General features: G+C 35.9%; 1 protein-coding gene across 1 annotated transcript in view; it reads left to right on the top strand.

Moving 5' to 3' along the window:
* The window catches only part of MICU1 (mitochondrial calcium uptake 1), a 224,997-nt gene that overhangs the window by 72,307 nt on the left and 127,102 nt on the right, over positions 1-25,588 (top strand). Inside the window, exon 6 of the mRNA XM_020896445.2 lies at positions 14,575-14,689. Coding sequence (XP_020752104.2) covers positions 14,575-14,689 — 115 coding nt within the window. The remainder of the gene's footprint in view (positions 1-14,574; positions 14,690-25,588) is intronic.

The following is a 25,588-nucleotide window of genomic DNA, read 5'->3' as shown; positions in this document are numbered from 1 at the left end:
ATGTGCAAGCAATGCAAGAGACCCGGGTTCAATCCCTGAGTCGGGTAGATCCCCCTAGAGAAGGAAATGGCAACCCACTCCAGTATTCTTGCCTGGAGAATCCTATGGACAGAGGAGCCTAGCAGACTACAGTCCATGGGGTTGCAAGAATCGGACATGACCTAACAACTACACCACCATGTAGACCCCTGATGTATTTTTGTGCATTTGATATAATGCAACATACAGTGGTTTGTGCATGGGTTCTGGAGTCAGATCATGACCTGTCCTGCCACTTTATAGCATTGTCACCTTGGGCTTCTTACTTCTCTAACCCTCAGTTTTCTGTCTGTTAAGTGCAGGTAATAGTATCATCTATCTCACAGAATTGCAGTAAGAACTTAAAAGAGATAATACAAGTGTTTAACACAATACCTAGAGAATGGGCTTCCTCAATGGCTCAGAGGGTAAAGAATCCACCTGCTATGCAGGAGATACAGGTTCGATCCCTGTGTTGGGAAGATTCCCTGGAGAAGAGAATGGCAACCTACTCCATTATTGTCTGGAGAATGCCATGGACAGAGGAGCCTGGTGGGCTACAGTCCGTGGCATCACAAAGAGTCAGATACGACTGAGTGACTAAGCATGCACGTATAGAACATGCAAACTATAATTTTTAGTATGTCTTTTTAATCATTGGTGGTGTTCAAGGAATACCTAAAACTGTTTGACTTTGACATGATTTAAAAGTTCTTCATCTAAAGGATTTCCTGGGAAATGGGTAGTTTCTAGAACAGTGTAAATCAAGGGTATGAACAGTGATCCTCAGAGTGAAACTCTTTTCCTTTTTTTCTATGGTGTATTTTTTCTTGAAAGTGATTTTCCAAATAGGAGAAGGTGCAACACTATTGACTTATTGTTCAAAATTTGTATGTGAAGTTGTTTTGCCACAGAGTGATAGGGAAGCCTTTTCTAACCCATGTGACTGAAACCAGTATTGCTGCCGAGCTCAGGACAGTTCTTTTCAGCACTGATTGATTTGAGTGGCCAACATTCAAAATTAAATTCTTAGATTTGGATAGCAGATAATCAATAATGACAAAATATAGATTCTCCCACCCAGAGCTGCCTTGAAGCAAGTTTGCAGGCATAATGTGGTAGAAACTAACACAGTTGACGATTTTCCACATCTAGGGTTTTGATAACACCTCATCAAATACTAAGAACTGAAATAGATCATTTCAATAAAGTTATATCATTTCTTTGAAATGGATTCTATTGCATTACACTTGTGAATTTTATCATTGCTTTAATCAAATTTTCTGCCACTGTTTGTTTGTTTTTTTAAGCATCCTCATTTATTATCCTTATTCTCTCTAGCCATCTGGTTAATGAAGTAGGAAAGCATTTGTATTCTAGGAGTTTGGAGTTGTTCTTAGAGCTAAAGTGGCTAGAATTGGGACTGAAAAGAGAACAGCTTTCTGCAAGAGTGAAGTTTCCAGGATCTTAAGCATTCACGTTCTTTAGTTTGTTGCACAGTAATTTGTGTTTGTTGCCTCAAATTCAATAATACCTTTGAAAAGTTTGGAAACTGAGTTAGGAATAGAAGAAATCATGAACTATAAATTAGAAACATCTCAATTTAATTTTCATCTGACATATCCCTAAATTCTTTCTTTCTGCAAGTTCAGGTATGGGATAAAAGAAGAATAACATGTATTTTAACTGTGCAACGTTTTCTGTTTGATTGAGAATAGTGTGATTGTTTAAGATTGATATCTTACAAGGCTTTGGCACCTATCTATGCACCAACTAAACAATAAAGAGTGAGCATTAATTGCATGAGGAAATTGCTGAATTTTCTCTTTCTTTCTAACATCCTTCTTTCCTGGCCTTAACCCACCCTTAGGTAGAAATACTATTATCATTTGGAAATGATATGCAAAAATTGCATCTTTTGGAAGAATCATATTATTATCATTGTTTCTGAAATACAACCTCAAGTACTTCTTGATGGACTTGGGCAGGCTTTGAAATGTATTTCAGAAACACAGAGAAATGTTAGTATTAAAATAGTAAAGCTGTGTTCTTTATCAGATTTTCTACATACCAGAGATGTTTTGAAGTTTTGGATGATGTGTTAGCATCTATTTTGCTGGCATAGCCCATCAACTTCTATTCAACAGAAAAAAGTTTATTTATAGAACTTGAAAAGTAGATCTTAACTAGAATAAATAATTGAGGTTAAGCTCCTAGATACTATTTTTTTTCTTTGGCTTTATCTAGTTAAGTCCTAGAAGGCAAAATTGTTGGCCTTATTTTGTTCAAACCTATTATAATACTCACTGAGTTTGAGCACAGTGAGTATTAACAAGTTTGTTTGAATCATGTCTGGAAATCCCAGTCCCAGGTCTCCCGATGGTCTCCTGCAATTTTAAACAGATACTTTATAAGTTTTTGTGATGGGTCAGAAACCAGAGTGTGAATCTTTTGGCATAAAGCCATCCTGGTGAAACAATTTGAGGTTTTAGACTAACTGAGAAGTATAGTACACATGTAATTGCTGATTTGTTCTAAGTTTACTCAAGATTTAGATATGGTGCAGTTGAGATCAATACCAGGACTCCTATGAGGTTATTAATTTCTTTGTACTTGAGGTCAGTAATTTGAATGTTCTAGTGAAATTGAATCTACTGCTGTGTTTTAAATCTTAAAACATACAAGGTCTAAGACTGGGTCATGTAAATGAATAGTGAAACTGTTAAATTTCATTTTAAGTCAGTGAGCCCACTGCTTTGAAATATTTTGCATAGTTTTGTTCTTCAAAAGGGGAATAACATTTGTCAGTAACTTGAATAGAAATTCTGTTGTGATCAGTTTACCTACATTCTGCTTTCAGAGATTCAGGTGACTGGAGTAGTGTTTGATATGCAGCTTCTAATATGTATAAAATAGTACAGTGCTCTGTAAGGTATCTACAAGTACTGCTTCTTTTAAAAATACCCAATTCTGTTTAATTGTCAGCATATACACTGAAGTAGTTGCTAGAATCTTAACCTCAGGAACTTTAATATGAAATAAGTTTCTATAAATTTTTTACTGAATGATATGTTAATATGTTGCTTAATCTCATTGTAAGGTCTTACAATAGAATTGGAATATATTCTATTTTTTTAAATTTTATATAGATATCTTCCTTTTAGTTGTCTTGTTATGTTCTTTATGTATATTGAATTTATAACTTATATTGAATTAAGTATAAATCATTATGGTAGGTTTTCCTAGTAAAAATGAAAAATGCGTATTCATACTAAATGTTCATTAGTAACAAAAAATATAAATAACAATCTCTGAGACAGTGAGAGAAAATGAGCATTACCATCAGTCTGCTAAGGAAGACTATGTTTTACTTGCTCTGTGCCTCCTTAAGTGTATAAATGGTATTTGCTTAGAACAAAAGTGAGTTAAAATTTAGTCAAAGATAAAACTTTATCCAAAAGATTAAGTGAAGGAACAGTTTACTTGACATTCTCAATTTGCAAAATGAAACATTGAGAAGACTTTAGAAATAAGAAAAAATGACCAAAAACTTTCCTTCCACTGTCCTTTAAATCTTGATTTTCCATTTTCACCATACTTTGGTGCTTTTAAAGATTTATTCATTATTAAACTGAAATATATATATTTTCACAGATTCTCCTCTGGCTTTGTTGTTTGACTTGAGGGTATCATTTTATGGTAGAATTGGGCATTTGATTTGAAAAGATCAGCTAAGAAACATTCATGCAACACAGAATAGTCTAAAAATTGATTTTCTGGTAACTCCCACTTCTTTCCAAATCTTGACATATTTATTTGATTCTTCTCCTAACTAATTTGATGGATCAGTTATGATGGTGTTATAATAGTTCTGGTGTTTGTGATTAATATATGTTATGAATTTTATAAGAATTGTCTGAGTTTTGGATTCTTGAAAACCCACTTATAAGTTCTTAAGAGTTAATAGATAGTTGTATAATCATAAATGTACCTAACTACTCTTTGGTATGTGGATGCCTCAGAAAACATAATGTAACTTCTTTCCCTCTCTCCTGCCCCCACCCCAACTCTAGAAATATAGGAAAACAGTGTAGACCTTTACTAAAGAGATAGAAGACTGTTGCACAGGGCACATCACAAAGCATGGCTAATTTAAAAGTCCTCTTTAAACATCTTTGTTTCTTGGTTTTAAAGAGCTACTACAAAATATGTATTCTCTGTTCTTTCTCAAACACACGTGTGCCCATATGTGCTCACCTGCTTTCTTTTCTTTGTTTTCCTGACTTTGATACTTTCTTTTCCTCTCTGGTCACATCTCCTTATCCTTTTTGGCTCACCTTTCAAGAGTCCTTTTTGCTTTTATATTTCCTCTCCCAGATGTCTTCTTCAACTTTTTATTACGTAAAGCAATTTGACCTTCTTTTGGCCTCTCCTGGTCCCTATAGCTGTACTCAGTACAGCAGAAGTCTTGTATATAGCCCTGCAAACAAATATTTTCTCGTTTAGAGGGCTTTTCTCTAGGAGAAAATCACACTAACTAAACTAGCATTGTAAAGTGTCAGTGTAAAATTGCCCCTATGGAGATATGTTCTGATAGTAATTCTCAATCGGTATACAATTTAAGGTCTGTTCAGTGACATCTTTATTATCTGTGCAAATTTTATAATTGCCCTATCCTGGGTGTTCATTGGAAGGTATGATGTTGAAGCTGAAACTCCAGTACTTTGGCCACCTGATGCAAAGAGCTGACTCATTTGAAAAGACCCTGATGCTGGGAAAGATTGAGGGCAGGTGGAGAAGGGGAAGACAGGACGAGATGGTTGGATAGCATCACCAACTCAATGGACATGGGTTTGGGTGGACTCCGGGAGTTAGTGATGGACAGGGAGGCCTGGTGTGCTGCGGTTCATGGGGTCGCAAAATGTCAGACACAACTGAGCTACTGAACTGAACTGAATGGTGGAGGTGATTAGACATAAACTATAACCCTAAATGCATCTCATGCAGAGTCTCTCAATCTACATTATTTATATTTTTGAAAACAATCATATGCTTTGCTAGTAATCAAAAGACCTTCAAAAGAAAATAGGCTGCTCAAGTCAGAAGCTATTAAAGAAGAGTGGATGCACATTTATATGTAAATTGACTTTTAACAAAGGTACCACAATAATTAAATGGAGAAAGGAAGGTGTTTTCAGCAAATGGCTTAAGAACAATTTTATATCCTTATTTTAAAAAATAAACCTTACCACCTTACTTCACTATACACAAAATTCTTTTGAAATGGATCATAGACCTAAGTATGAAATCTAAAACTATAAGGCTTCTAAAAAAAAAAAAAAAACAATATTTTTATGGAATGGAGATAGGCAGAAATTTATTAGGTAGCATACAAAATGCAATAACCATAAGGGGAAAATTGAGAAATTAGATTTCATGAAGGTTAAAAACTTCTGATTATTGATATAAAATAGAAATTATAAGCCACAAACTAATAGAATGTACTTTTAGTACATATTTGATTGTATTTGTTATCTGTTACCCAGTAACAAATCCAAACCTTAGTGGCTTAAGACAGTATATCTCATGCTTTCTGTGAATAAGAAATTGGGGAAAGTTTGCCTACATGATTTTGGCTCAGGGTTTTCCATTAAGTTGCAATAAGATGTTGGCTAGGACCTTAGTCATCTAGCTTGACCAAGGCTGTAAGATTCATTTCTAATGTAGCTCACTCAAATGGTTAATAAGATAGTACTGTTAGTGAGAGGCCTCAGATCCTCTCTCTGTAGGCTCTCCATAAGCCTGCTTCTTGACTGTTCTGTTCTGATGACAGCTGGCTTCCTTCCAGGAGAGCAAGGTGCCTTTTATGCATTAGTATCAGAAGTCATACATTATCACTTGAACTGTATTCTGTTAGTTACACAGACCAGCCCTGATTCAATGTGGGAATAGACTAGATCTACATAAGGACATGGATACCAGAAGGCAAGAAACATTGGGGTCATTTTGGAGACCCTGAAAAGAGTCTCATACCCAGAACATACCATGATCCGTAATAAAAAGACAAACAACCCAATTAAAAATGGGCAGAAGACTTGAACAGATACTTCCTAAAGAGAGATACATTAATTGCCAATAAACTGAGTGCATAAAGTGCATAAAACATTAGTCATCATAGAAATGCTCAATAAACTCTTGATGAGAGAACCACTAAAATGGCTAAATTAAAGAAAGTGGCAACATAAATGTTGACAAAGATATGTTGCAACTAGAACTCATACTCAACTTTACTTGCAAGTAAAATAGCAACTAAAAGAGTTACAACTTGGGAGGAAAGTCAAAATAGCCAAAATCTGAAACATGCCTAAGTGTTTAATCAATATAGGAATGAATAAATTCTGATATTACTGTGTGCATTAATATTAGATGCCCAATAAAATTAATACACAAAACAAATTACATAGATTATTTTTGTTTTGTTGATGAGTTATTATACTACTCTGCAATGAAAATAAATGAGTTACTGATAATAGAGTGTGGATGAATCTCCCCAGCATTATTCTGAACCATAGAAGCTGCACACTGAAGCATATATGTTGATGATACCATTTGTAGGCAGTTCTAGAATAGGCAAAACTAATCTATGGTGAGAATTAACTGTGGAGGGGCATAAAGGAAATACCAGGCGTGGTGGAAATGTCCTACAACCCAAATATAGCATGTACCTGGGTTAGTCAAATATGTATTATAGAAGTCATTGAATTGTATGTTGGATTTGTGCATTTCACCATAAGTGGATTTTGCTTAAAACTGTAACAAATATTGGACTCTACATTTGTTTTTTGCAGAAATAATTAACAATTGTGAAACTATCTTTCTTGTATTGTAAGCCTGAGCAAATGAGAAAATGTATTGCAGATAATGGGAATCAGTTTTCTCCCCTTTGGAGAAGGGAATAACATGTATAAAGGGCAAGACTAAATTGTACTCTGTGGTATTAGAATGGAATTAGAGATACCATTATGAATTTATAGTTTATAATAGACAAATAGATATGATTATAATCATGAGGAAATTCCAGCCTAATTCAAATTGAGGAATATTTTACAATGTAATTCACCTGTAGTTTTCAAATTGTTCGAGGTCAAAAACTGTAAAGAAACCAAATATAGTCATGAATCTGGAAGGGGATGTACACGCTAGGGCTGAATGACTACTGAGGAAAACCTCAACAGACCCTGAACTTTCCTCTCTGGCTAATGTTTAGCTTCCATGAAAACAAGAAGGCAAAGGTAGAATGGTATAACAATGGCTAAGCATTGAAAGAATGCCCACCACAGAGCCAATCTGCAAACATCTAGAGTTTGTCTTTCCCACCTTTTGGATCCAGGAACTTAAAGAAATCTCTGTCAGATCATCAGCTGGTAATGAAACAGAGATTTGAGTGACTATGCTTGACGAAGTGTTTACAAAAGAATTTAGAAAAATCATTAGAGAAATGACTACAACCCACGCAAGCACCAACAACAAACCCTGAGGATGTGGGAGAACCCTATTTCCAGAATTACCACATTATAATATACAAAATGTTCAATTTTCAGCAAGAAATTATGCTTGAAAATGAAGTATGACTCAGGAAAAGAAAGGAATAGGAACTATCCTTGAGAAGGCACAGATATTGAACTTACTATAAACAGACTTTAAATCAACTGTCCTAAGTGTCCTCAAAGAGCTAAAGAAAAGTATACCAGTGAACTTAAGGGAAACAAGGAGAATGAGGTATTAACTAATAACAATAAAGAGATACAAATTGTAAAAAAAAAAAAAAAAAAAAAAGTCAAATAGAAATTCTGGAACTAAACATCTCCTGTGGCTGAAAGGAAAATTTTAGTGAAGGGGTTCAACAGCAGATTTGAATACACAGGAAAAATCTTCAGTGAATGTGCAGGTAGGTCATTTAATACTATCCAGTCTGAAAAAACAGGAAAAAAAAAAAAAAGAGAGAAATGAACAGAGCTTAAGAGACTATGTGACACTACAAGTATACCAACATATGTATAATAGGAATCTCAAAGGGCAAGGGGAGAAGGAAAGAGGCAGAAAGAATATTTGAAGATATAATGGCTGAAAACATTCCAAATTTAGTGAAATGTATGAATCTACACATCCAGGAAACTTAATAACTCCCAGTAGGGAAAAATCAGAGACCCACACTGAGACACATAATTACTGTCAAAAGCTGAAGTTGGTGAATCTTGAAAACAGCAAAAAAGAAGCAACTTAAAACATACAAACTATACAAAATAAGATTAACAACCAGTTTCTCTTCAGATACAATGAAGGCCAGAGGGCTAACATACTTAGAGTGCTGAAAGAAAACACTGTCAACCAAGAATTCTATATCTACAAAATTATTCTTCAAAAATGAAGGAGATAGATATTAAACCATTCCCAGATAAACAAAAGCTGAGGGAGTTTGTTGCTAGTAGCACTACTCTACCCCCAAATGCTAAAATGAGTACTTTAAGGCTGAAATGACACTAGATGATAACTTGAAGCTATATTAAGAAACAACACTAGCAAAGATAACAACATAGGTAAATTAAAAAGGCAGTATTTTATTTGTAGTTTATAAGTTCTGTTTATCCCTCTGTGATTTAAAAGACAAATGCATAAGACAGTAATTAAAAAATCTATGTTAATGGGCACAGTGTATAAAAATGTAATTTGTGAAAATACTATAAAGGAAAATGGAACTCTACAAGAGCAGAATTTTTAAAAAATACTGTTCAAGTTAAGTTGGTATTTATTCAAACTAGATTGCTGTAAATTTAAGATGTTAATTGTAATCTACAGAGTGGCCACTGAGAAAATAACTAGGTTATGGTTTCCATTTACATGAAATATTCAGAAAAAATGAATCCATAAAGACAGAAAGTACATTAGTGGTTTCCAGGGGCTAGAGGGAGGAGCAGTGGAATGTGACTAAATGGATAAGGGGTTTCCAAATGGGGTGATAAGAACATTCTGGAACCAGGTAGTGGTGGTGGTTATATAATGTTTTTATTGTACTTAATACCACCAAATTGTACATTTTAAAATGGTTAACATGGTAAATTTTATGATCAGTACATCTTACCATGGGTTTAAAAAATTATGAAAAAAAATAAACAGCATGGTACTGGTATAAAAATAGACACATAGATCAGTGGAGTGAAAGGGGGAGTACAGAAATAAACTCACATATATGTGGTCAGTTTGTCTTCAACAAGAGTACCCGATGGTGAAACAATAATCATTTCAATAAATGGTATGGGCTCAACTGGATATCACATGCGAAAGAATGAATTTGGTCCCTACCTCTCATTAATACAAAGTTAACTCAAAATAGATCAGTGACCTAAATATAAAAGCTAAAACTACAAAACCATTAGAGAAACGGGTAAATTTTCATGATCTTGGATTTTGTGATGGACTCTTAGATATGACATTAAAAGCACAAGCAATAAGAGAAAAAATAGACAAGTTGAGCTTCATCAATATTTAAAATTTCTATGCACCAAAGAACATAATCAGGAGAGTGAAAGGCAAGGAACAGCATGAAAGAATTTATTTGCAAACCCTATATCAGATACGTGTTTAGTATATAGAATATATAGAGAAACTTACAACTGAAGAACAGAAAACAAGCCTCCAACAAATAAAAAAAATAAAAATAAAAAAATAAAAATAAAAAAATAAAAATAAAAAAAAAAATGAAAAACAGAAAACAAACAACCCAATTCAAAAAAACGGGCAAAGGATTTGAATAGATATTTCTCCAAAGAAGATAATACAAATGGCCAACAGACACGTGAAAAGATGCGCAACATCATTAGACACTTGGGAAATGTAAATCAAACCACAATAAGATACAAGTTTGCACTCACTAACATGGATATAATTTAAAAAATAAAAAACCTCAGGATGTGGGGAAATTGGAGCCATTTTACATTGCTGGGAGTAATGCAAAATGGTATATAGCTACTGTGGAAAACAGTTTGGCCATTCTGCAAAACTTAAATATAGATGTGTGATATGACTCAGCAGTTCCATTCCCAGATATATACCCAAAAGAATTGAAAGCAGATAATCAAACAAATACTTGTACATGAATGTACATAGTCGCACTATTCACAACAGCCAAAAGGTGGAAACAACTCAAATATCCTTTAATTCATGAATGGATAAACAATTTATGGTATATATATAATGGAATATTATTTGGCAATAAAAAGGAATGAAATACTGATTGCTGCTACAGCACAGATGGACCCACAAACCATGATCTGAGAAAGAAACCAAATTCAGAAGGCCCACACATTTCGTGGTTAAATGGTTAGAATGGTGAATTTTATGTCATGTGAATTTTACCACAATGGAAACTCATAATAAACCTCCAAAGGAAAAAATGAAGATGGGCAAAGAAAGCTGTTTTGGATTAATGGAGATTAAAAAGACATGACAAATAAAGGCCATTTATGTCTGTGGACTACATCCTGGACTAGAGGGAAAGTTCAATTCAGTTCAGTCGTGTCTGACTCTGCAACCCCATGGACTGTAGCACGCCAGGCCTGCCTGTCCATTACCAACTCCTGGAGTTTACTCAAACTCATGTCCATTGAGTCGGTGATGCCATCCAACCATCTCATCCTCTGTCATCCCCTTCTCCCACCTTCAGTCTTTCCCAGCATCAGTGTCTTTTCAAATGAGTCTGTTCTTCACATCAGGTGGCCAAAGTATTGAAGTTTCAGCTTCAACGTCAGTCCTTCCAATGAATATTCAGGACTGATTTCCTTCTGGATGACTGGTTGGATCTCCTTGAAGTTCAGGGGACTCTTCAAGTGTCTTCTCCAAAACCACAGTTCAAAAGCATCAATTCTTCAGCACTCAGCTTTCTTTATAGTCTAACTCTCACATCCATACATGACCACTGGAAAAACCGCAGCTTTGAGTAGACAGACCTTTGTTGGCAAAGTAATGTCTCTGCTTTTTAACATGCTGTCTGGGTTGGTCATAACTTTTCTTCCAAGGAGTAAGTATCTTTTAATTTCATGGCTGCAGCCACCATCTACAGTGATTTTGGAGCCCCCCAAAATAAAGTCAGCCAGTGTTTTCACTCTTTCCCCATCTATTTGCCATGAAGTGATGGAACTGGATGCCGTGATCTTAGTTTTCTGAATGTTGAGCTTTAAGCCAACTTTTTCACTCTCCTCTTTCACTTTCATCAAGAGGCTCTTTAGCTCTTCTTCACTTTCTGCCATAAGGGTGGTGTCATCTGCATATCTGAGGCTATTGATATTTCTCCCAGCAGTCTTGATTCCAGCTTGTGCTTCATCCAGCCCAGTGCTTCTCATCATGTACTCTGCATAGAAGTTAAATAAGCAGGGTGACATGTACAGCCTTGATATACTCCCTTTTCCTATTTGGAACCAGTCTGTTGTTCCATGTCCAGTTCTAACTGTTGCTTCCTGATCTGCATACAGATTTCTCAAAAGGGAGGTCAGGTGGTCTGGTATTCCCATCTCTTGAAGAATTTTCCACAGTTTGTGGTGATCCACGCAGTCAAAGGCTTTGGCATAGTCAGTAAAGCAGAAATAGATGTTTTTCTAGAGCTCTCTTGCTTTTTCGATGATCCAGCAGATGTTGGCAATTTGATCTCTAGTTCCTCTGCCTTTTCTAAAACCAGCTTGACCATCTGGAAGTTCACGATTCAGGTGTTGTTGAAGTCTGGCTTGGAGAATTTTGAGCATTACTTTACTAGTGTGTTAGATGAGTGCAATTGTGCGGTAGTTTGAGCATTCTTTGACATTGCCTTTCTTTGGGATTGGAATGAAAACTGACCTTTTCCAGTCCTGTGGCCACTGCTGAGTTTTCCAAATTTGCTGGCATACTGAGGACAGCACTTTCACAGCATCATCTGTCAGGATTTGAAATGGCTCAACTGGAATTCCGTCACCTCCACTAACTTTGTTCGTAATGATGCTTCCTAAGGTCCACTTGACTTCCCATTCCAGGATGTCTGGCTGTAGGTGAGTGATCACACCATTGTGATTATCTGGGTCGTGAAGATCTTTTTTGTATAGTTCTGTATATTCTTTCTACCTCTTCTTAATATCTTCTGCTTCTGTTAGGTCCATAGAGGGAAAATATTAATAGCTAAAAAGTAAATTATTGAGATAGTTCGCTAAATTTGATAATAGACTGTGGATTACAAGTAATAGTATGTATCAGTGTTAAGCATCCTGGTTTTATGAAATTTTTACTGTAGTATGTGAGAGAATGTCTTTGTTCATAGGAAATATTTAATGAAGTATTAAAGTCTAAAGGGGCATGTCTCCAAGTTTTGATATAATGTAAAAGAAGGTATGTAAAATGATAAAGCAAATAAGGAGATATGTAAATTGTTGGCTAATCTGAGTGAAAAGCATATGGGAGTTCCTTATACAGTTCTTTCCACTTTTCTGAGTTTGAAATTATATCAAAATTAAATGTTACAAACTTAAGATTTGTCTTTTTATCTTCTGAGCAGCAGCATGGTCCAGATGATTCTTAGAAAAATAATGTTGGAAAAAAAAATAATGGTGTTGGATATGCTTTTTTGGCCTGGTTTCCTCCTTTCAGTTTGTCCTTAGATTTTTGTCTGTTTCTCAACTTCTGGATCCCAGTATACTATTTATTTTCTTTTATTATAGCAGTCTCTCTATAAGATTATTACATAATTAATATGGGTTACTCAGCTTCTATTCAAATTTATTCTAGCAAGTAAGATTGTATGCCTTCGACAGCCTGTTCTCGTTTTGTGTATTTTTTTCTTGTTCACATGCTTTTCCTTTGCAGTATCTTGGGTAATGTTAAAAAATGTACAGTTTTCTTTTGAGAAATTAAAATATTAACTTCCCAGTGAACAACTTTGCTTCTGTTTTCATCCATTAACCTTTTTTTGTCTAAAATTTGTGGTTAATCTGTTGGTAGAAGATCAAGTGTGATATGAGGTCTAACCTTAATTGAACATATTAGACTGTGGGCTCATTTTTGGTTTTGGCTCCAGCAAGTAGTCTCTAAATGCTGTTAGGCCATACCAGGCTTTCTGCCCATCACAAATGAGTCAGAGAAGCCCTTTCCTAAGTAGAAACTGCCATCAAAACCTCTTACTACTTTGTTGGCATTCAACTGTGGATTTTTGCCTGTCCATCATTGCTGTTTCATATTATAAGCAAATATCCAGTAAAGGCTATTTTGAGTGGGTTTATTAAGAAGATCATGATGATTCATTTGGTGCTCATGTCTTCAATTGGTTAACCAGTTTTCTTTCCTTTGTGTGTATGATGGGATCTTCACTAGACAGAGGTAACCTATTGGATGGCTGTGTACCTGGATGATGGTGTGGTGGTGCTTGTTGGTTTAGTTTTCATGATACTCCTCCCAAGGTTATGCTTGCAGTGCTGCTGCTTATTTTGTGCTTGCATGATATTATTACTTTGACTGCGCTTTGTTGGTTTGGGTTTTTAAAACCTCCTCTCTCTCTTTGGTACCTAGAATAATTCCTGAAATTTCTTTGGTTGGTCCAAAATGAGTCAAACTTACAAAAATGAGTTTCAAGTCTAACTCTTTCATGGATCCTTTTCAGTTTTTGAAAGTATCATCAATGTCACCTCTTAAGTTTCTGTTCTGGTAGGGAATCAGAAAAAAAAAAAAAAAAAAAAAGGTAGGTTTCCTTTAAACACCCAGGAATAGACTGCTTCCCAGATAGACCATTTCTGAACCTGAGAATTAACTCTCTTTGTGAGCTTATAGATTAAAGAAAATAAATACATACTTAGAGTTAAAACTAAGTTATAGCATCATTTCTTCAAATAGCTAAAATTTAGGAGCCTCCACCAAAGTAACAGTAAATATAATTATCATGCCTAAAGCTTGATGTGTATGTCTGATTTGACATTATATTTCAGAGATGCTGTTTACTCTGTAAACTGTTCTACATTTCAAAAACTAAGATTCTTGGGGTTCATAAGGTAAAAGTTAAAATTAATATTTCAGAAATTAATTTTCTGAGCATTTGGGTGGGTGTTGACAATAGTTGCTAACTTCTTCATTTCTAATCACTAGTTCTGATCACTAGTTGTTTTTATTGGGTATTTATAACTGATTTGTTTTTTTCTCTCTATACCTTATATACCTCTGTAGAAAAAGGTTGATTGTATTTCAGACTCAGAAACAAATTCAGACCTGAAGTGGGCCTGTTATATGTTAAATGGCAGGAGTTCATAAAACTGAAAAACTTTTATTGCTCACATTAAGCCAGTGTTGGAGCAAATAAAAAAATCATCTTTTGCTTATAATTTTAATCATCTTAAAAACTGTAAAGGATCCATTAAATTGGAATGGCCATCAGAGAAATGCTTAAAATAAATAGCATAAAACTGTCAGATAAATGGTCATTCATCTCTAACTATTTATATTCTCATTCTGTTATATCTTCTTTTTATCTTTTGGTTGGACCCATACATTCAATAGAAAATTGCCCAGGAACGAGAAAAATTTGCTGATGAAGGCAGTATATTTTACACCCTTGGAGAATGTGGACTCATATCCTTTTCAGACTACATTTTCCTTACGACTGTTCTTTCGAGTAAGTATGAACTTTGTATTCACTTACAGGTAGCATACAGGACCATAAAAAAGAATTAAGTTGATTGGAGGAGGAAACAAAACATGTTTGCAAAGTTAATGAATGATAAGTTACATCAAATTTCATTTGTTTGGGATACTCTATAACTTGTATATAGAACCACCTGAAAAAGAGGAAGGAAAATAAAGTATCCAGGTAAAGTTAGAAGAAAACAAAAAAGCAACTGTGAAGTTACATCTGCTTTTAACTGTTTGAAGCTCAAGATAATTTATACATTGCCTACTCCTTTAGCCCTCATTAATGTTTATACTTCCTCAGTAAAACACATATTAATCTAGTATTTCCTCTACTAAAGATGATTGGCTTGGTTGTTCTAATTGTGTTGAATATTCATTTTTGAACCTTGGAAGATTACTTCTTTTTTTTTTTTTTTTTTTTTTTAATTTTTATTAGTTGGAGGCTAATTACTTTACATCATTACAGTAGTTTTTGTTATACATTGATATGAATTAGCCATGGATTTACATGTATTCCCCATCCCAGTCCCCCCTCCCACCTCCCTCTCCACCCAATCCCTCTGGGTCTTCCCAGTGCACCAGGCCCGAGCACTTGTCTCATGTACCCAACCTGAGCTGGTTATCCATTTCACCCTAGATTACTTCTTAAGACACACAACTCATCATTTACTCCTTTAGAGCACTGATGAATTTCTGATTATTCTAGGCTAAACAGTTTTGTTGATTAGTATGCTACTGTGAGTGTTCTTATCATTATTTTCTTTTAGTGTGACTTTTTTTTAACCATTCAGAAAAAAAGGTGTATGTCTCTAGCTCTCTGTGTGCATTCCATTGAAATCTACCTAACTTGATCCAAAGAGATCTGATACTTGAAAGAAGTGATTCTCAATTTTTTCTCCATGGAGGACAGAACCAAATAAAAATAAGCACCTCTTCCTACCGTTCTCCAGAGTAGGCATCTATAAAGATAAAACTGTAGCAGTTTTCCAAACTTATGGTTTCCAGCAGGGAAGGGATGAGGAAGGAGAATTTGGGAGATTGGGATTGACGTATATACTACTGTATATAAGTGTGTTAGTTGCTCCGTTGTGTCTGACTCTTTGCGACCCCATGGACTATAGCCCCCCAGGCTCCTGTATCCATGGAATTCTCCAGGCAAGGATACTGGGGTGGTTTGCTATTTCCTCCTCCAATTGTATATAAAATAGATAATTAATAAGGACCTACTGTATAGCACAGGGAACTCTTCTCAATACTCCATAATGACCTATATGGGGAAAATATCTAGAAAAGAGTGAATATATGTACAACTGATCTACTTTGCTGGATAGCAGAAACTAACACAACATTATATATCAGCTGTACTCCATAAAAATGTTTTTAAAACTATAAACAATTCTCAGTAAATGATATACACAGTTCCTGCCATAGCTGTGACCACTGTTACTTTTCTCTCCTCCAATTAACAGAAAAAAATGAAGAAATATAGACTGATATGCTTTACCACAGCTGTCCCTGAGTACCAAAGTAATTGAATAAATTTGTAGTGGGCCAGTGCTCTAGCAGCATAGATACGTATTAACTTGTTATGAAGACCCCAAATAATAAACTGAAAGCACATTTATGGTCTTATATTTTGTATTATTAAAATTATTTTGATGCATTTTCAAAACAGACTTCAGTTCAAATCCTGGCCCCACCACTTCTTACCTATGATTAAGTGTCAGGAAGACCACAGAGCAGAATCTTCAGTTTCTGCTGAAGATAGAAACTGCACATTGTGTAGCTCCCTAAATTCTGATTTTTTTTAAAAAAGTCACACTGACTTATGAGTACTGGGAACCCCTCCAAGTAGCTCTACAGGTCTGGGCACCTTTACTTCTTGGTACTCAGTTCCTGGCTTAACCTTGATGAGTGAGTTACGAAAAATGCCTAATATTACAATCTCATATACTTTCTGTATTTGTCAGGATGAGAAAATATGATAAGGATATGGTTTTTAAGATTCTCTCTTTTTGCTAGTTTTAGCCATTTTGATTATCATATGTTTTTAGTATTTCTCTCCCTCATTGCGGGCAGGTTTTTTACCATCTGAGCCACCAGGGAAGCCCAGTATTAGCTTGAGCCTTAGCACTCTTGGTGTTTAGGCAGGGTAACTGAGTTTTGTGAGGGCTGTCCTTTCTATTATAGGATGTTTCGCAGCGTTCCTGGCCTCTACGCATTAGATGCCAGTCATGCACACTCTCCCCCACCCAGTTGTGGCAAACAAAAATGTCTTTGTCAAATGTCCCCAGAGGAGTAGGAATGGGGAGGAGTAATCCCTGGTTGAGAAACACTAATGTAGTTTTTAGCAGGGCTGTTTGGTTATGGTTTTATTATGTACCTCAATATAGCATTCTTCTGTTTCTTATCTTGGGATTCTTTGAGTTTTGGGGTCTGTGGGTTTATAGTTTTCATCAAATTTGGAAACATTTCAGCTCTTATTTCATCAAATACTTTTCTTTGAGGACTTCAGTTGCACCTACATTTTCTTTATATCAACCCTGTAATGTTTGTAGTTTACTATCTTCATTTTACAGATGAGGAAATTGAGGCATACAAAGCAATTAAAAACTTGCCTCAAGTCCCACAGTAAGTAGATGATTTAGGGCTTGAACCCAGGCCACCCCAGCATATGGGCTTCTGTCACTTGGCTTTACTGCTGTGGTCACATTTCCAGCAGTGATAAGCCATAGCTTACTATAGTGCCTCTTCTTTCTCTAAAACTGAGCTGTGGAAAGGCTGGTCATAAACTCTCCTGAAGATAATGGGCAGTTCACGCATTCTTACAATCTGTATGTTGTACACTGCATTGTTTACTTTATTTAACAAATCATGGCGGGAAATATGCCCAGAAATGACATTGAGATCAGTTATTTCCCACATTCTAATTGCTGCTAGGACGATAAGTGAGGCATTCAGTGAATCGACCTTTTTGAATAAGAAGGAATCATTACATCTAAATACACTTCTTGCCAGGTCATCCGGCAAGAAGAAATGCAATCCTTTAAACACCAGAAGCTTTGCTAGGGAGTGGCTTGGGCCTTAGAGAGTACATTAGCATATTTATTCATCTGTTACTCTGATGAACAATGTGGACCGTTCTTCAGATTTCTGTGGAAAACCAGCTAGAGCAATGTGAACAGCATAACCTGTATGATACAAGACTGTTGTTTTTCTAATTTCTGGGTTTTTTTTTCCCCCCAAATTAATAGACTCAATGGTGTTCAAGAATTTGCCATCTATTTTAGAAGTTTCATTTTTTTAGCTAAACAATTTTTTTTTTACTCACACCCAGAATAACAACCAATTTGGCAGCAATATCTTGTGCTTATAATAAGCAGTGACATAAATTTCTCGCTCTTCTCTGTATGTACTTTGGATAATGGGTGCCTTCCCTGGCCAGCCTAAAATTTTAAATACCTTCTATCCTGTCATACACACACACTTACACATACACATCTCCAAAATCCCTCTTTTGCTCTCTTTTTTTCTCCTTCATTTGTCATGATTTCACATTCTTTATCATTTCAGTTCAGTTCAGTCACTCAGTCGTGTCCAACTTTTTGTGACCCCATGGACTGCAGCACACCAGGCTTCCCTCTCCATCACCAACTCCCAGAGCTTACTCAACCTCATGTCCATTGAAGTCAGTGATGCCATCCAACCATCTCATCCTCTGTTGTCCCCTTCTCCTCCTGCCTTCAGTCTTTCCCAGCATCAGGGTCTTTTCCGGTGAGTCAGTTCTTATCAGGTGCCAGTGTATTGGAGTTTCAGCATCAGTCCTTCCAAAGAATATTCAGGACTTATTTTCTTTAGGACTGACTGGTTGGATCTCCTTGCAGTCCAAGGGAGTCTCCTTGCAGCAAGGCACTCTCAAGAGTCTTCTCCAACACCACAGTTCAGAAGCATCAGTTCTTGGATGCTCAGCTTTCTTTATAGTCAGACTCTCACATCCATACGTAACTACTGGAAAAACAGCTTTGACTGCTGGACCTTTGTTGGCAAAGTAATGTCTCTGCTTTTTAATATACTGTTTAGGTTGGTCATAGCTTTTCTTCTAAGGAGCAAGTGTCTTTTAATTTCACATTCTATATAATTTATTTCTTTTCTTTCCTAAAAAATTATATGAATTTCAGGTGTTCAGCATTATAATTCACCATCTTATATACACTACAAAGTGATCACTATTACAAATCTAGTTACCATCCGTCACCATATATAATTAACCCCCTTTACCCATTTCTCCTACCCTTCAACCCCCTTCCCCTCTGGTAACCTCTAGTATGTTCTCTCTGAGTTTGGTTTTGCTTTATTTTGTTTATTTGTTTTTTTTTTTTAGATTCCACATGTGAATGAAATCATTTGGTATTTGTCTTTCTCCATCTGAATTACTTCACTTAGCATAATAGCCTCAAGGTCCAAGGTTATCACAAGTGGCAAGATTTTACCTTCTGTTATGACCGAGTTATGTTCCATTTTATATATATGTGTGTGTGTGTACCACATCTTCTTTATCCATTCATCCATCGGTGGACACTTAGTTTGATTCCGTGGCATGGCCATTGTAAATAATGCTGCATTGAACATGGGGATGCCTTTATCTTTTAAAATTAGTATTTTTGTGTTCTCCAGATAAATACTCAGAAGTGGATAATTGATATATCTTCTTTATTATCTTCCTACCTAGAATGTAACTGCCTGACAGTGAGCATAGGTTTGTAATGATTATTTGTTACAGATTTGTAGTGATATTAATCACAAACTTATCTACTATGTATAAGCATTGTGGCAAAGTAACAAAGCAAGGATTGTTGTTTTTTTTCAGTTTTCTTCTAAACGAAGTTTATAAAACAGAAGACTTTGCTGTTTATATCCTGAGTTGAGAACAGTTCTTTTAGCTGTTGATGTCCTCAGTCTGCATCTAGTACCAGTGGAGTGAGGAAAATATGTTTTTAAGCTAACCTACTTCTAAGTGAAGTAAGTTATGAGAAATATAATTATAAGGTTTCTTACAATTCAGAATTAACATATTTATATCCCCCTTTTACCCTAATTCACAGATTTTTATTGTTTCATACTTTACCTGTCTGATGAGGTTTGATGGATTGACTTGAACAGCTGTCACACATGAGCCATGGAATCTGTACCAAGTAGAATACCAAGTATTTACTAAAGAACTGCTCACTGATAAAATAAACTTAGATTCATTCCAGGCATGATAAAGACTGTTAATAATTATTGTTATTAAATAATTTCCAAAGAGGCTTTGATCCTTAAATGAGGTTAACACAAACTGAATGAGAATGCCCAAGCATGGTTTATTAATGGCTTATCTCTGGACTCACCAACTACAACATTAGCTGATGGTCTTAAATCTTGTAATTGAAGTCAGAGACTTATAACTGGATATAGAGAAAAGTCTTCTAGATTTATCTAGAATGCTATATATTATTTATTGATTTGGATCATTCATAGCTAATACTAAGATTCACTAGGTTATCATAACATAACTTAGAATCTGGATCTTCACCATTGACAGGTTGAAATATTTATATATGTTCTTTGTCTTCATGTATTTTCTAAATAAAGTTATTGACCCTGTGGGCTATCTAGACCCAAGTTTTAGATAGCTTGTGGAGGCAATAATAAAATGATCAAAAAGTGGATTATTTGTAAGCCATCTTACTATGCACTATTAACCTTTGAAAAGCCACCAGAAAAATCAAAAGCAACAACTGGTACAATGTGTTCAGTACCTAAGAAGAGACATAATGAAAATCAGGCATAAGTCAATTTGTTCTGCTTTTGATTCCTTCTTTAGACTTGAAGGAATTAGTGGAGAAATTTAATTAAGTGGGTTTTCATGATAGGAGAATTTGACTTACTGACAGTTATCTTCATTGTGGTGCATCTTTCTCACAAATATACACAAATCTTTTGGGAAATTAGAGCATCATTCAAGTGAAAGCTTATAATATTTTATTTCTCTTGCTATATTGAAGTCAAGAACTGATCACAAAGTGTATGTGACTTGGAGGTAGTAGTATTGATCAGTGCTATTCTGGCTAATGAAAATGTTATAGAAGTTAGATTTCAAAATAAGTTTTTCAGGTTGAGTGATCTGTTGGAAAATATGGGCACAGCAACATACTGAAATCTATTAACAAATCTTTTTTATTGCCATATTATGGTTGGGGAAGTTATAGAGAAAAATTGGTTTAACTATTTTCTATGCTTCTCAATCAGCAAAAACAAGATCAGGAGCTGACTGTGGCTCAGATCATGAACTCCTTATTGCCAAATTCAGACGTAAATTGAAGAAAGTAGGGAAAACCACCAGACCATTCAGGTATGACCTAAATCAAATCTCTTATGATTGATTATACAGTGGAAGTGACAACAGATTCAAGGGATTGGATCTGAAAGACAGAGTACCTGAAGAACTATGGGCAGAGGTTCATGACATTCTACAGGAGGCAGTGATCAAAACCATTCCCGAGAAAAAGAAATGCAAAAAGGCAAAATGATTGTCTGAGAAGGCCTTACAAATAGCTATGAAAAGAAGAGAAACTAAAGGCAAAGGAGAAAAGGAAAGATATACTCATTTGAATGCAGAGTTCCAAAGAATAGCAAGGCGAGATAAGAAAGCCTTCCTCAGTGATCAGTGCAAAGAAATAGAGGAAAACAACAGAATGGGAAAGACTAGAGATCTCTTCAAGAAAGTTCGAGATACCAAGGGAATACTTCATGCAAAGATGGGCACAATAAAGGACAGAAACGGTATGGACCTAACAGAAGCTGAAGATATTAAGAAGAGGTGGCAAGAATACACAGAAGAACTATACAAAAAAGATCTTCATGACCCAGATAACCACGATGGTGTGATCACTTACCTAGAGCCAGACATCCTGGAATGCGAACTCAAGTGGGCCTTAGGAAGCATCACTGTGAACAAAGTTAGTGCAGGTGATGGAATTCTAATTGAGCTATTTCAAATCCTAAAAGATGATGCTGTGAAAGTGCTGTCCTCAGTATGCCAGCAAATTTGGAAAACTCAGCAGTGGCCACAGGACTGGAAAAGATTAGTTTTCATTCCAGTCCCAAAGAAGGGCAATGCCAAAGAATGTTCAAACTACCACACAATTACACTTATCTCACATGCCAGCAAAGTAATGCTCAAGTTCTTCAAGCCAGGTTTCAACAGTACATGAACCGTGAACTTCCAGGTGTTCAACCTGGACTTAGAAAAGGCAGAGGAACCAGAGATCAAATTCCCATCATCTGTTGGATCATAGAAAAAGCAAGAGAGTTCCAGAAAAATATCTACTTCTGCTTTATTGATTATGCCAAAGCCTTTGTGTAGATCACAACAAACTGTGGAAAATTCTTCAAGAGATGGGAATACCAGACCACCTTGCTTGCCTTCTGAGAAATCTGTATACAGGTCAAGAAGTAACAGTTAGAACTGGACATGGAAAAATGGACTGGTTTCACATTGGGAAAGGAGTACATCAAGGCTGTATATCGTCACCCTGCTTATTTTAACTTAATATGCAGAGTACATCATGCGCAATGCTGGACTGGATGAAACACAAGGTGGAATCAAGATTGCCAGGAGAAATATCAATAACGTCAGATATGCAGATGACACCACCCTTATGGCAGAAAGTGAAGAGGAACTAAAGAGCCTCTTGATGCAAGTGAAAGAAGAGAGTGAAAAAGTTGGCTTAAAACTCAACGTTCAAAAAATTAAGTTCATTGTATCTGATCCCATCACTTCATGGCAAATAGATGGTAAAACAATGGAAATAATGACAGACTTTATTTTCTTAAGCTCCAAAATCACAGCAGATGGTGACTGTAGTCATGAAATTAAAAGACACTTGCTCCTTGGAAGAAAAGCTATGACCAACATAGGCAGTATATTAAAAAGCAGAGACATTACTTTGCCAACACAGGTCCATCTAGTCAAAGCTATGGTTTTTCCAGTAGTCATGTATGGATGTGAAAGTTGGACCTTTAAGAAAGCTGAGTGCCAAAAAATTGATGCTTTTGAACTGTGGTGTTGGAGAAGAGTCTTGAGAGTCCCTTGGACGGCTCGGAGATCCAACCAGTCAATTCTAAAGGAAATCAGTCCTGAATATTCATTGGAAGCACTGATGCTGAAACTGAAACTCCAGTGCTTTGACCACCTGATATGAAGAACTGACTCATTGGGAATGACCCAGATACTGGGAAAGATTGAAGGCGGGAGGAGAAGGGGACGACAGAGGATGAGATGGTTGGATAGCATCACTGACTGGATGGACACGAGTTTGAGCAAGCTCTGGGTGTTGGTGACGGACAGACTAGCCTGGTGTGCTGTATTCCACAGGGTCACAAAGAGTCACACATGACTGATGACTGAACTGAACTGACTGATGTTTCTCAAGTGGCTCAGTGGTAAAGAATCTGCCTGCCAGTGCAGGTGACATGGGTTCAATCCCTGGATCAGGAAAATCCCCTGGAGAAGGAAATGGTAACCCACTCCAGTATTCTTGCCTGGAAAATCCTATGTACATGGTGAGCAAAAGAGTCGGACATGACTTAGCAATTGGGCACAATCATATGTAATTTTTATGTCTCAGGATTATCTGCTGTTGCCTAATTGTCCTTATGAGGGGTTAAACAAAGCAGAAAATGGTTGATCTTATTCAGTGTTGTTTTACCCTATAAAAAGTGCTGAGAACTTCAGAAATACTCATTAGCATGCTGTGAGGCCAAAAGTGTCTCACTGTGTTGTTTACCAGTAACTACTTTCTCTAGCATAGCCTTTCTTATGGTTAATTCATTGATTTTATAATAATATAGCTTCTGTCAAAACAATAAAATAATGCATTTAAGTATATCAAATATTTATGATGTTAAGTTCATTTTGAGCCAGATGTTCTTGAAAATATTATGTCATTTCAGTAGACCCTGTTACAGAAAGTTGAAGCATTTACATCTTTGTATCAACAACCACAAAACAATTTTAATTCACATTAGCAAGAAATGAGTGGTGTTTATATTTAGCTCTCTCAAGTCTCCTTGTGACTATATGAGATTAAATTTTTTCATTTGCAAAAGGAAAGTTTATCCCTTGAGAACAATGGTTGAGATTTGTTCTGAAGGTTCATAAGGCCAAGGGGAGAACAGAGACTAAAGTAGCAAATTGTGACTTACAATAAAGATAAGATCTAAATGTGTTTTGACTGTATCTTGAGAAAGATTTTATAATTTTACACCCATGAGGGAATCAGTTATTAGCCTTTTCATATTTGTGTTTTATTTAAATTGATCCATTTTCATGTTTTGAAAATTCTATTTTAAAAATGCTAATAAAATTCTAATATTAAGTTAAAATCTTATGGAAATCTGATTGAGATTGCAGGATTCCTAGAGCTCTACCCTTTCAGTACAGATAGTCAAATGGGCCTGTTTTCTAAAAAGAGTATTGAGTGAGGTAATCGGGAGTATTTTCTGTATGCTCTGAGCTAGTGCCGGCACTAAAATTATCATGTTTGCATATGCTTTGTTCTCTCTTGAATGGCTTATGTTGGCTGTACAGCTTTCTGCCACTTTTCCACGGAGCCGCTTCTTATGATATATGAGATTCATATATAGGAGCTCTGAAAGAGAGAAGAGAAAGAGGTCTGCCTTTGTTTTTCCATCTCTGCTCCTTAGGGCCTTGGGAGCGAAGGCCTAGCAAGGGAAGGCTTCCTTCTGTTTTAGATCTCATTTATCAATGGCAGAAAATTCCTAGAGTAAGAAAAGTAAAACTCCAATATAGCTAAATTCTCTACCTTCTAGAAAGTACCCTAACCTGCCGCATTATTTCTTCTTCTCCCTTCACTCTTCAAATCAGAACTTTCTCCTATATCTCAGCTAAGATTTTACTTGTTTTAAAGATCAGAATTAAAAAAAAATTTTTACATTGAATTGTGACTGAATCATGATACCTTGTAACAGCTCCAGAGGTATTTGTTAATTTGAAAAACTCTCTAATTAATGAAAGTTTAGACAGTGGTTATGGTATAACTAATATCTTGAAATTAGGAACTCTGCTATGTGGCTTTGTATTCCCAAAGTACCTAACACAGTATCCTACTAATAGTAATTATTCCAAAAGTATTTCAATGAGAGAATATTTGGGATGTGACTTCTCTGGTTCTCTTCTAGGTAGAAAGGAGACAAAACCACCTATCCATCTCTATACCTTTGAGGTGTCAAATAGACCTCAGTTTACCCTCCTGCCAGAGTCTTCCCTCCACTTCCCGAGAACAGATTGTAGAAACTTCCCCTCTAGCACCTCACTGCCTTCTGTCCTGCCTTCCTCCACCGCTGCTGTATCTTGTTTTTGTTCTGTTGATGATTGGGGTGACTCTGTAGGAATTCAGCCCTCAGTAATTTATGTTGTGTAAAATATTTACTATGGCCTATGAGTACCACTTTTTCATATTGTTTGCCTCTTAGAAGCTAGACTGGAATCAAATGTATCTGTCCTTTCTATATATCTGACTTTTCCCTAAAACCCACAACTTAATAGTGTTTGGTTATGCTTCGGCTTTCATGATGTGTTGCTTACCTATTCCTGGAACTGCTTTGGAAAATGCTCATTTGTTTTGCTGAAGAATTTGAGGGTGCAAAAATAAAATCAGGGCAAGAAATAGTGGTTGTTTTGGACTGATTTGCCTAATCACTATCCCTTCTGGAGAAGGTATCCAGCCCAGTATCTGGCTCATAACAAGTACTCCATGTATATTTGTTGGCTAAATATCTAAGAATTTTTCTGAATAGTTACTTTAGTATACCTACTAAA

Source organism: Odocoileus virginianus, chromosome 7 (assembly GCF_023699985.2).
Source record: "Odocoileus virginianus isolate 20LAN1187 ecotype Illinois chromosome 7, Ovbor_1.2, whole genome shotgun sequence".
In the NCBI taxonomy this organism is placed as follows: Eukaryota; Metazoa; Chordata; class Mammalia; order Artiodactyla; family Cervidae; genus Odocoileus; species Odocoileus virginianus.
Note: the sequence above shows the minus strand (reverse complement) of the source record. Positions and strands in the feature narration are given on the sequence as shown.